General features: G+C 43.8%; 1 protein-coding gene across 1 annotated transcript in view; it reads right to left on the bottom strand.

Moving 5' to 3' along the window:
• Positions 1 to 372: 372 nt before the first annotated feature.
• The window catches only part of LOC111870886 (extensin), a 40,692-nt gene continuing 27,795 nt past the window's right edge, over positions 373 to 13,269 (bottom strand). The window contains exons 2-4 of the mRNA XM_023863507.2: positions 5,340 to 5,576; positions 3,501 to 3,760; positions 373 to 1,712 (exon numbers count right to left, since the gene is read on the bottom strand). Of these exons, the coding sequence (XP_023719275.1) occupies positions 1,310 to 1,712; positions 3,501 to 3,760; positions 5,340 to 5,576 (900 nt within the window). The 3' untranslated portion in view covers positions 373 to 1,309. The remainder of the gene's footprint in view (positions 1,713 to 3,500; positions 3,761 to 5,339; positions 5,577 to 13,269) is intronic.

The raw sequence follows: 13,269 nt of genomic DNA, 5'->3' as shown, positions 1-13,269 counted from the left end.
GCCAGAATCACATAGCAGAGCAACATGATTGGGAATTCAAAATTTAGGGAACCTCCTAGTTTGAAAACTTAACCAATGGCAGAAGTGGAGGAGTGGATTTCTCTTGGGGTCTGGGGTTCGTGGACCTCAGGATTCAGAGAGAGTGCATTCCACCTCGGGGAGTCTTCATACAACTTTCGGCAAAGTCAGACACAAAATTTACAACTACAGCCCTTCCGTAAAAGTATTATAAGTAAAGTTCAAATTAAGTGTACTAATAAATTCAGTTGTATTCAGTAAGCTGGAGGGAATTAAAGGACTACTAAGTGCAACGGTCTAAAGAGGTGTGTGTGATTGTAGTGAAAGGTTCTTCCTGCCCTGCCCGAGCCAGACCCGTATAAGACCCGGGATATGAACTCAGCTCTACAAATTACCGAACAGAACCCAGATACTCCCGTCTTTACCTGCTCTCGCGTACCAGCTCCAATAACCACAATTCTCCTCCCTTCCCACCTAACTTCTCGACATCCACAAGAGGACGGAGGATGGTGATAAGTGGAGCACGACGTAGGATAAAGGGAGGACGGTAATAGCGTGGCGTACAACGTAAAGGCCCCAAAAAAGTAAGCAGCAAGAGTATCACTGAACATTTGTGAGCGGAACATCTTGAAGAACATGTACACATCAGTAACTGAGCAAGGAGTGAGTAGAATCCGAAGTAACCAGAGCTGAAGGAATTGTATAAAATCCCTAACCTGGTAGCCAAAATTAAAAGAATACTGGCACAATTGGGATATGTGATTAGACTGGATCAAACAGGTGTGGAAGGACAAATTTGAAAGTAAGTCAGAAGGTAGAAGAAAAGAAGAGAGAGCCCAGATTAAGATTAGTGGAAGACATAGGGAATGATTTACGTATATGGGCTGAAAGTGAATAGATGGAGGCCAGTGTCTAATAATAAAGAACGGGCATCAGTCACAAAGGAAGCCATTTAAGGATCACAGAACCAAGGAGCAAGAATGTTTAATGATTTCACTGATTATAGTTAAAAAATTAGGCATTACATACTATACAGAACTTTCGTCTTTCATAAGATGCTTATGAAACAAGCACCCAGTTTTTTTTTGGGGGGGGGGGAGTCAGTACCATTGCTGTCTGCACCTATAATAACACTGACATTAAGTCTTGACTGCCATAGTACATGCATACTTTTATCACATACAAAAATATACTGCTTGTTTAAACACACAAAGTTCCAAGCAACAAAATGGAGCTATGTTATTGTTATTTGGGTATTGGTAACTCTGGATTTTTCTTCTCACTGTTTCTGTTAGGTCCGCGATGCCTTCAGACGATTTGCTTTGTCACGTAGTTCCTGCAGCACAGCAGATTCCTTCGAGTTGATGAAGACGGACAGGTTTGGTGTGGGTGCAGCAGACTGCACAATGCCTGCAGGAACAACTCCCTGGGGCGGATTACGATTCTCAAGCTCAGAGTCTGTTGGTGGCTGGAAGACAAGTACCGGTGGGGTCTGAACAGTGGATGGGAAGTCTAACACAGTAATCAGCTGTGGCTTCTCTGGACGTGTTGTCACTGTCACTGCTCCAGGAGTTGGTTTTGGTTTCTCTGGGCTAGATGTCACTGCCACTCCTTCAGGAGTTGGTTGCGGCTTCTCTGGGCTAGTTGTTACTGTCACTACCTCAGGGATCTTGTCTGTTGTTACATTGGGCCTCCTGCAGATAGGTCAAGACACTTTACAATATATCATAGGAACGTTATGTGCATTCGCTTAGTTGGGGGCATAGTCCCACTGGGTCCACTCAGCACAGCAGCCACTGATAGGCCTATTGTAGCCTGCCCCAGGTGATTATGATGATGGAGAATTTGGTGGAATTAAGATTCGAAGGGGAAACCGAAGTATTTGGAGAAAACCAGCCCCAGCACCACTTTATCCACTACAAATCCCACTTGACCAGACCCGGGATTGAACCCGGGAAGCCAGCGACTAACCGCTTGAGCTATGGCATGGCCTTGTTATGTGTGTTAATGAAGTAGCAAATGTGTCACTCACTCAACAAATTGACACTGAGGTAACACATGTGAAGTTCTGTTCATTATTGTCTCTCTTTCTTTCTCAGTTGTCCAGGCAGGAGTAAATCATCATCTTCATCATAGCTTACACATAGAATTCTGTAAGTATTTCCGTGTTGATGGAAATTGATAATGAAATGAAGCAGTCACTGAGTTGACTAATCATTCCCTTGAAATCTAATGCTATTTTGATGTTGGAACAAATAAACGTTTTTGTGGTCAGACTTATAAAAGCTGTGAAATTATGCCATTATGATTTGTCATAGCAACAGATTTTCAAATGTATACCCGTAACCTATTCAGCCATTCAGCCACATAGTGTAATAGTATACAGAGTATTCCAGGAGGAAAGTTTAATATTCTAGGAGGTCATAGCATCGGTCATTCTAAGTAAACATTGTATACGTGCTCTGTGCTGGGTTATATCCCAGAAGACATAGCTCTTCAGCATTAATTATTGGGCATACAATTGTTTCATTAACACAATATGTAAAATCAATTACATTCACTTCAAACATCTTCTTCATGAGTGAAGCTGTGGGTATAAGTTGCTTCGGGTAGCAAACGCCTTAATGCCAAAATTTCATCAAGTTAAATTAGCATTCATTGCGATAAGCCTGTGAAATTTACACGTTCATCCATACAATTTCTTTCTAAAATTTCATTTGTATTTTTAGAGTATGGAACGATTTTCTTTGGAAATAGAACAAATACAGTTCCAGAATTAATATTTTCAGTTTCCCACTGATAATAGGCTTTTCTATACTGAATTATATTCCCAGTTTAATGTTAACTTTCTGTTTGGCAGGGGAGTCAGGATAGCGCAGTCGGTATAGTGACTGGCTAAAGGTTGAACGATTGAGGGGTTAGAGTTTGAGTCCCGGTAGGGACCCATCCAGCCTCCTATTCAATGTGTACCAGAGATTCTTTCCTCAGGTGTAAAGCGGCAGGGGCGTGAAGCTGACCACTCACCTTCAACTAGTGCCAAGGTCAAGAAAATGCAGATCTATACATCCACTCCCCCATACGCTTTCATGGTGTAGTGCTTAATTAGTTAAGCACAGGCAGAACTTTACCTTTGCCTTTCTGTCTATAAATATTCAGAACTACATTAAGAATACAGCTCAAGGATTCTTTTATATACTTGCACGATGAAGTATTGCTTTGTTAATGCAATATATAATACAATATCTTGTGACAATGCATGTGTCCATTAGAACAAATTTTTGAATGACAGGAAGCATTTTCTACAATTCTAATTCTTCAACATGTGGTACCAAGTTAAGTCAAATTATTCCTGTCACAATTGGCTTGATTATCACATCCTTAATTTCTTGTGCCAATTTGACATACTCATTGACTTCTGCAGAACAAATTTCTTCAGTTCTGTTGGTTCAATACATCTGATCCCTGTGCCAGTTCTCACTCACCTGGTTGGGTATGGGAGGTGGTACTGAGGTGGCAGTGGGCCAGTAGGAACAGCGTACACTACAGAGACAGCAATGGGGCGTGTGTGTGAGATATATATGCCAGCAGGTACAGGTGCAATCACAGCGCCCACAGGAATGGGCATGCAGATTCCATCATGAACAATGGTGAAGGCTGAGGGAAATGTGATAGGAACCTCAGGCTCTGACACCCAGATTGGGCGTGGTAATGCAAACTGCACCGCAGGCATAGCCTCTGGCTCCTGCAACATACAGATTACATGACAAGTAACAGTTCTGTGCTATGTGGGATTGAAATTTTCACAGCATGTAAATGCACTACAACTATCTGATTTAAAGTGAAGATAAGGATTGCTCAATTGGACTCCCCTTCTGTCGCCCAGGGAGCTAAAAATGAAGTGGCAACAGTGCCTGCACAAGTTTCCTATGCCACCTCCAAAAGCCAGGAGCCAGTTCTCTTCTTCTGGAATGTAACACTGTGTAGTCCACTGAAATTCAACTGACATTTCAGAGGAACATATTACTTTCATCTTCAATGTCAACAAATAAGACAGAAGGAATTTTGAGGTATGAGTAAGAATAGCATCATCTAACACACTATGCTGTAAATTTTTGTGATTTTTCAGAACTATGCAATTTTGTATCAATATTATTTGTATTTAAAATGGAAAACGACTATACAACTGACACTACTTTATATTAATGACAAATGGTGAATAACTGTAGGAATGCATGTGCTGTGGTAGCTGAATTAGTAAAATTACTGTCCATGGGTTGGATGATACAGATTTCGTTCCTGACATGGGCATGACCTTACTCTTTGGCACTAGTGTCTGCACTGGCTAAGAAGTTTGCCTAGCCTCATATCAATAGGCATCAAGGACTCCATCCTTGGCGACAAAGCAGCTGAACCTTAAATCTGGCTATTCGTTTCCAGCAGTGATGAAATCAGGAATGAATGGAGCTTCACATCCACTCCAACATGCATTTATGAAATGTGCTTATGTACGTGGGCAACTTTACCGTGATGTTGCTCAGCATGTGAAATTTGATGTGAGGGAGGTAAATATATCCATAAAGGAGATTTGAGGTTTTCATGGCAATGAACATTTGGATTGCAGTGTTCTGAGTTACCACTCCACACAGGTGGAGTTGGTTGTTACCAACAGTTTGAAAGAGACTGCTGCCTCCATCTTCAAGGTACATGTAATACAAACAATTTGATTTATCTCGTATAATGTGAGATTGGTAAAGATTTAACTTGTAATCTTCTGAGTTACAACATTGCGTACACCGGTTGATGGTTACTACCATTTCAGAGGAATATGCTACCTCTCAGAGTGTAATAAGCTAAACAATTGGCCTTAAATTGATATGATTAAAGTGTGAGATCATTGGCTTATCAGTATACGAGATTTTTACAGTCATGAAGATTTGGAATGTGGTCGTTTGGGATATGACATCATCTAATCTTGTAGGCAGTTACCATAGTTGTGGAGGGATATTTCTGGAATAAAAATTTACTCAGAAAATGGAGAAATTACATTCTTTACACTGTGCTGACTGACACATGGTTACCAATGTTTTGGATGAACCTGCTACCTTCATTTGGAAGATACGGTTAAGTGGATGACAACATTCTATCATCAGGGTAAATGATTACAGTGAAGATGGAAGCACCACATTCCTTAGAAATGTTGGTATCCACCTACTAGACTATACGGTGTCATAACCCAGAACACTACAGTCAATATGCATATATTTCAGTTAAAACGTTTCCGTTGTGTACTCAGAGTGACGAACATGGTGATTGTAACTTACGTCTGGTGCCAGTAACGTGACAAGAGGCTGAGTGAGGGAATACCCGGCAATCTGCACATCTGTCACGGGTACCACCTGCAGCCTATCTTGCGCCACCAGCACCAACGGCACAGTGGCCACCGACTCATCCACAGCATATGGGTGTTCGGCCAATAGCAATGGGGGCAAATAATCGTAGAAGAATCTGCCTTCTGTCGCAAACACAAGCGCTACCAAGGCTGCCAACACCGATTTAACCTGATAACGAAAGAAATTGGTTAGACCTTAGTGTAACCTAATTCACAACCTCTTCGTGCATTTTTCTTTTGTGGGGTTATTCTACGAAGCTGTCAGCATCTGCACTATGGACAGGAGGTTGGAGAAAACTGCATAATGAGGAGCTGCGTAACGTGTACTCTTCTCCAAGTTTAATTAGAATGATCAAGTCAAGGAGGATGAGGTGGGCAGAACGTGCAACACGAATTGGGAGAAGAGGAATACCTATAGGGAAGCCAGAAGGAAAGAGACCACTGGGAAGACCAAGGCGTAGGTGGGTGGGCAATATTAAACTGGATCTTAGATAGGATGGGATGGTATGGACTGGATTTATCTGGCTCAGGATAGGGACCAGTGAAGGACTCTTGTGAACATGGTAATGAACCTTCGGGTTCCATGAAATGCTGGGAAATTCTTGAGTAGCTGCAGATTTGGCTTCTCCTCAAAAAGGGCTCAGCTCCATACGTAAGTAAGTGGGGTGAAGATTCATATTGTGCTCAACATTTCAAATGCAAAATATTTGTTCTGTGTAATGAATCAACTGAACTGAATACACATCTCTGCACACACGTTTAGACACATGTGTGCCCTGCGAAAGTTATACGAAGCACATTCAAGTCCGCACAGCAGTCACCTTTATCATCTCTTGAACAAACGTAATTTTCTGCTACCTTTTGGCATAGGTTTGTAGCTGTTGAACTGAATACTTCTGTACCAACTGCAGATACTATTTGAGTCGGTACAGCGTTGGGCTACAGGCTGGATGGCCGGGGTTTGATTCTCGGCAGGGGCTATAGCTCTTTTTTCTTATCCACAGCATCCAGACAGGCTTTGGGTCCCACCCAGCCTCCTATCCAACGGGTACCGGAGGCTCTTTCCCCAGGGGTAAGAGAGGTCGGGACGTGAAGCTGACCTTTCACCTCCATCTAGTGCCAAGGTCAAGAATGATGGAGCCAAATGCCCTCTCCTTCTCTTCATGGCATGGCCATTAATTAATTACGCACAGGGCATATATGACATGTAAGATGAACTATTTTTTTTAAATTCGCTACTGGGGGGTGGAGTCCAGCTGGGTCCACTCGGAACGGTGGCCACTGATTGGCCTAATGTACCTGCCCCGGGTGATTATGATGATGGAGAATTTGGTGGAATAGCAGCGCCATAGCTCAAGCAGTCAGTCACTGGCTTCCCACCGCGGCGGCCCGGGTTCGATCCCGGGTCTGGTCAAGTGGGATTTTTGGTGTACAAAGTGGCGCTGGGGCGGGTTTTCTCCGAGTACTTCGGTTTCTCCTGCCAATCTTCATTCCACCAAATTCTCCATCATCATAATCACCCGGGGCAGGTACATTAGGCCAATCAGTGGCCGCCGTGCCGAGTGGACCCAGTAGGACTCCACCTCCCACTAAGCGAATTAAAAAAAAATACTCTAAAATAAGCTTCTAAGGTTGGCAGCGCTAAAGCGGCGGGCAACATGGCGGTAAATTTTAAAGTAACTTTGATCAACCATTAATACTCACGCGCCGAAATGTCTTTAACATGGCGCGATATATCTTATGAATGTGGTTAGAAGTTTAGATCGTGTGTAGACAGCGTCTGGTCCGGCAAATTTAAACCAATTAACTTGTGTACACAAGACTGTCAAGTCAAGGACATCGTTGAGATTAAATCTAACTACAAATTATAAAGCATCTCCACTGAGTACCGAGTCCTTTCCTTTTTCGTAGCAGAGCAACGTCCCCGGAGCAAGGAACACCGGTATCGGTGTCTGGAGGCTGACGTGAACCTCATGTACACTGGATCTGTAGGAAGAATTCTGCGCTCTGGACATGTAATTACAACAATCTGATAACCCTTTCAACTCTGGAGATTCAGATGGTGTTTTTTTTACCTGGGGGCCGCCGCGCCGCATGGGAACGGCCTTGCTACATTGCTGCCGAATTATTTTGCTCTTGCAGGAAGTGACGGGGCGCGAGGCCAATAGGGCGGGAGTGGCACAGCAGCCAGTATTTCGGGTAATGTCCCATAAATTTACCGCCGTTGACATCCGGGTTCCTCAGTGAGGATAAATGAGATCTCAGGTTGCAGCAGGCCACAAAAGGAACCATGACATGGGCCACAGAGCCCCCACCCCTCTCAACCAAAAAGAAATTGGTAACAAAGGCAGCATGACAAGTCCTGTCTTCTGGGATGTAACTCTGTGTAGTGTGAGAGCAGTTTGAAATGTGTTTGGTAACTTGTCATTCTGCTTTTTTGTATCCTTTTTGTATGTGTTTTTGATACAAACCAGTGGAGGGCTCTTGTGAACACGGCAATGAACCTCTGTGTTCCAAAAAATGTTTCGAAGTTTTTTAGTAGGTGCGCAAATGGCGGTTTCTCAAGAAGGGCTCGGCTCCATGGAGGTCGTTACTTAGTATCTGTTCTATTAATTCTTTCTTTTTTGAAGACAAAAATTATGCGAAGATAACAAGCACTTACAAGGCAGTAAAAAATAAGCAACCAAAAGATAAATAGTCATGTAAAAACAAAGACAAATGTTATAAATACTACCTGAAGGTAAAAATAAACCTCAATAACATCTTCCAGTGTGTATGCAGATGAAGATCGGCGTGAATTTACGTAGGATTCAACCGTCATTTAAATCTCGGCAGATGAGGGCTACTACTTAGAATACAATTTAGAATGTAGTGATAACAATAATAATAATAATAATAATAATAATAGTGGTGTAATAGCTATGTCTCGTAAAATCTGTGGAGTTCGTTCTTGTTTTATGTTATTGGGATTTACGTTGGTTGAGGCACTATGCTACAAGCCGGAAGGTCGCGGGTTCATGTCCCGACGAGGTCATTAGATTTTTTTTTTCAATTGATCTAACCCATCCAGCCGCACTGTGGCCCTGTGGTCGACTCAGACTCTAACAGAAATGAATACCAGGAATTTTCCTGGGGGGTAAACCTTACTGCCATCTGTGAGCCGATTGTCTAGATAATGTGGGACCCTCAACGTCTCACAACCCTATGGGCCTCCTGCGGGGCCAGTTACAGGGATACATTTACCTTTTTTCTTCTTCCTTACAAAATTTAGTGAGATACAGTTAACGCCTCTGCCGGACATCGTAAGAAGTACAAGTCTGGCGCAAAATGTCGTACTACTAGAGTCGACCTTCATGGTCATCAGAAAGACTGACCGCGGAAGTCAACACACTCCAGGTTTATTGCGTCACAGTGCAATTATGCCCGTCCTTTGCCTTGATCAGTTTCTATGCATGCCAGAATTGCATGACTTAACGAACTGTTTACATCTGCGTGCGCTTTGGTTAGGTTCCTAACTCGAAGGTCTGTTTACAACTGCTCTATGTCTTTTCACAATTCCTAGTTATAACTTCTGAAATAATTACCTATTTACTCCTTGCCTCTACGGGCGTCAAGTAACACTGGTTTCCTTAGCAAGCGATCATCGCTCTTCCCTATGACCCTTACTTACTTACTTACTAACGTATGGAGCTGAGCCCTTCTTGAGGAGAAGCCAAATCTGCAGCTACTCAAGAATTTCCCAGCATTTTATGGAACGCGAAGGTTCATTACCATGTTCACAAGAGTCCTTCACTGGTCCCTATCCTGAGCCAGATAAATCCAATCCATACCATCCCATCCTATCTCTCTAAGATCCATTTTAATAGTTCACCCACCTACGACTTGATCTTCCCAGTGGTCTCTTTCCTGCTGGCTTTCCCACCAATATCCTATAAGCATTCCGCGTCTCCTCATTCGTGCTACATGTCCTGCCCATCTTATTCTCCTTGATCCCTATTACTACCCTTATTTGCCTTTATCTCTTGAATTTCACCTCCCTAAACCATTCCCTTCTGCGCTGTGAGGCCGTGTAAACCGATAGAAGTTCATTTCTAACGGACTGAAAGGCTTCACACCCCAAGAAAATAGTACTTTGCGCAGCCCCCACTGCGAGAGTGGCAAATCCAGTACTTTCTCCATCTTAGAGTGATTCCAGCCTGAGCCTTCCCGCTTCTTTTACTTACACGCGGTAGCGTAGTTGGTTGAAGCACTATGCTACAAGCCGGAAGGTCGAGAGTTCAAGACCCCATGAGGTCATTGGATTTTTCAATACACCCAATCCTTCCAGCCGCACTATGGCCCTGGGGTCGAATCAGTCTCTAACAGAAATGAGTACCAGGAATTAATTAAATAATTTTCCTGGGGAGTAAAGCGCGGCCGGCGCGTAAGGCTGACAACCTTACCGCCATCTTTGAACCGATTGTCTAGATAATGCGGGAGCCTCAACGTCTCACAACTCTATGGGCCTTCACGGTCTGTTACAGGGATAGCTTTACTTTACTTTACTTTACTTTACTTTACTTTACTTACAAGATTTTCCTTAGCCGCTCTTGTTTGATACATTCGAACCACACACCCCGATCACTCTCAACTTCTCCTTTCATTACTCGCTACCAGATCAGGGGCTTCATACAGTTCCCTCGCTTTTTCGTTAGTTTTGATTCTCCAAACTCCTTGCTCAGTTACTGGTCTACACCTTCCTCAAAATGTTCCTCTCCCAACCATTAAAATAATTACCGTTATCAGTGGCCGGTCACAGTGGCCGCACGGTCTGAAGCATGAACTGTCTTCGCTCGCTCGAACACTGAAATCGTGGGTTCGAATCCTTTGCACCTTTGTGAGTACTTCTTGCGCGTTTAGGGTTGGCCTGAGTATAATGTCATGTTTTGAGTGTAAAAGGTTATTAGGAAGGTCACACAGTCGCATAGGGGGCCCCAACATGGGGCCGGAAGAGGCGCAAATCAGCCTTCTTTTCCCTCTGAATATTTTGAAAAAGTAAAAATTGACAAAAATGTTGAAATATACCAAATATAAATTTAAATCATATTTTACAACGTTTCTTCTACCCTCAATACTACAAAGCGCACAGTTTATATGCAAAATTTCTGGCTACTCCACATCCCTTGGAAAAATTCCTAGTCACCTACGGGGGCCAAACTTATAAACTGCGCCCGGAACCCAAGAAGCATCGGTAAGTTATAACAATGGGCCGCGCCATACCTCAAGCGGTTAGTCGTTGGCTTCCCAATGCGGCGGCCCAGGTTCGATCCGGGGTTTGGTCAAGTGGGATTTGTGGTGGACAAAGTAGCGCTGGGGCAGGTTTTCTCCGAGTACTTCGATTCCCCCTGCAAATCTTCATTCTACCAATTGCTCCACAATCACCCTCACCTATCATGTGGGGCTGGTACAATAGGCCAGAAGTGGCCGCAGTACAAGGGACTTAGTCTCACCCCACTAGCAATAAAAGCAAACTATAACAATGGTCTGTAATAAGTTTGCATTCTTGCAGCTAGTAAAGCTAAAGGTAAAGCTATCCCTGTAACAGGCCGTGGAGGCCCATCCGGTTGTGAGACGTCGAGGCTCCCACATTTTCTAGACAATCGGATCACAGATGGCGGTGAGGTTGTCAGCCTTACAAGCCGCGGCCGTCCTTTATCCCCAAGAAGATTCCTGACAATCATTTCTGTTAGAGGCTGATTCGACCTCAGAGCCCTAGTGCGGTTGGAAGGATTAGGTCAATTGAAAAATCCAATGACCTCATATGGAATCGAACCCGCAACTAGTATTAAATATTATGAAAATTGGATTTATGTCAGAAGAACAGTGGAGGACCTCCGAGCTCCCAGTCCTTGATGAAAGTTTTGGATCTCCCGTGTTATCTTGACCCTTAATAGTTGAGCGCATACGGAAGTGGTTTCAACCCTCGATGAAGGTAAGCAGGCAACCAGATCCTGTTGCAAGAGCCTCGGGCTGTCGTGGTTACGATCTGTCGGAATTAGAAAACAGATGGCTCGCCTTGAGACTGTGCAGCGGTCCTTCCTCTTCGCGAAGCCGCGATTGTGAAATCGGAGATACAGTCAAGATTGCTTCCAGCTGAACACAAAACAACCTGAAAGTCATTCCGCTTCAGACAACTTTCAGTTTCAACATATGAACGTCTTACTCGGGAGCTGGAATAGTTCAGCCCATGGTTACAGCATGACTGAGCTATCCCGACTTCAGTTTTAATGCAGATGCTTTGGGAACATGTAGTTGCAGTTGGCGAAGCATTTCGCCGATTTCTTTTCGTGAATGTATAGGAACATTTTATAGCTTACTGTAGATGTAGAGAGGCTGTAAAGCTATTTAGGTTCTTGCTCTCACCGTACAGCCTGATAGGGACCTGCAGCAGTGTGCAGAACTGCACTTTTCGTGACTGTACATGAACATTTTATCGCTTACTGTAGATGTACAGAGGCTGTAAAGCTATTTAGGTTCCTGCTGTCACTGTACAGTCTGATAGAGACCTGCAACAGTGTGCAGAGCTGCACTTTTCGTGACTGTGCAGTAACATTTTATAGCTTACTGTAGGTGTAGGGAGGCTGTAAAGCTATTTAGGTTCTTGCTCTCACCGTACAGCCTGATAGGGACCTGCAGCAGTGTGCAGAACTGCACTTTTCGTGACTGTACATGAACATTTTATCGCTTACTGTAGATGTACAGAGGCTGTAAAGCTATTTAGGTTCCTGCTGTCACTGTACAGTCTGATAGAGACCTGCAACAGTGTGCAGAGCTGCACTTTTCGTGACTGTGCAGTAACATTTTATAGCTTACTGTAGGTGTAGGGAGGCTGTAAAGCTATTTAGGTTCTTGCTCTCACCGTACAGCCTGATAGGGACCTGCAGCAGTGTGCAGAACTGCACTTTTCGTGACTGTACATGAACATTTTATCGCTTACTGTAGATGTACAGAGGCTGTAAAGCTATTTAGGTTCCTGCTGTCACTGTACAGTCTGATAGAGACCTGCAACAGTGTGCAGAGCTGCACTTTTCGTGACTGTGCAGTAACATTTTATAGCTTACTGTAGGTGTAGGGAGGCTGTAAAGCTACTTAGGTTCCTGCTATCACAGTACAGCCTTACAGGGATCTGCAACAGTGTGCAGAACTGCACGTTTCGTAACGGTACAGGAACATGTTATAGCTTACTGTAGGTGTAGAGAGGCTGTAAAGCTACTTAGGTTCCTGCTGTCACCGTACAGCCAGATAGAGACTTGCAACAGTGTGCAGAACTGCACGTTTCGTAACGGTACAGGAACATTTTGTAGCTTACTGTAGGTGTAGAGAGGCTGTAAAGCTATTTAGGTTTCTGCTGTCCCCATATAGTCTGATAGGCACCTGCAGCAGTGCGCAAAACTGCACTTATCGCTGACCGATAGAGATGGAAAGAACCCTAAATTTATATATTATTTTATGTAGTCGCAGTATCATAAAGTTTGAGGACCCTTTTCTAAGCCGATGACTAGGATACTGGCTCGACGACCTAGGAAACGGGATTCGATTGTCGAAAGGGGCATAAGACTATTCTCCAGAGCGTCCAGAACAATTCTTCATATAACCACGTGGTGTACTGTACGTCATTGCAGAGGTACATTTGATCACCGTAGAGGTCATCTTCAGGGCAGTCTACAGACTTCGCCCTTCCCTGCCACGTTCCAACGTACCGTTCGTTGTGCGTGCTCAAAACGGAAGATCAGACAATCAGCCGAATGTGTTAATGAGGTTCTTTCAGCCTCGCGTCAGGTTTCAAGGAACTGGCTCTACCCCAACACTGAAGTCCACATGGT

Source organism: Cryptotermes secundus, unplaced genomic scaffold (assembly GCF_002891405.2).
Source record: "Cryptotermes secundus unplaced genomic scaffold, Csec_1.0 scaffold709, whole genome shotgun sequence".
NCBI lineage: Eukaryota > Metazoa > Arthropoda > Insecta > Blattodea > Kalotermitidae > Cryptotermes > Cryptotermes secundus.
This window is presented reverse-complemented; position numbering and strand designations above follow the sequence as displayed.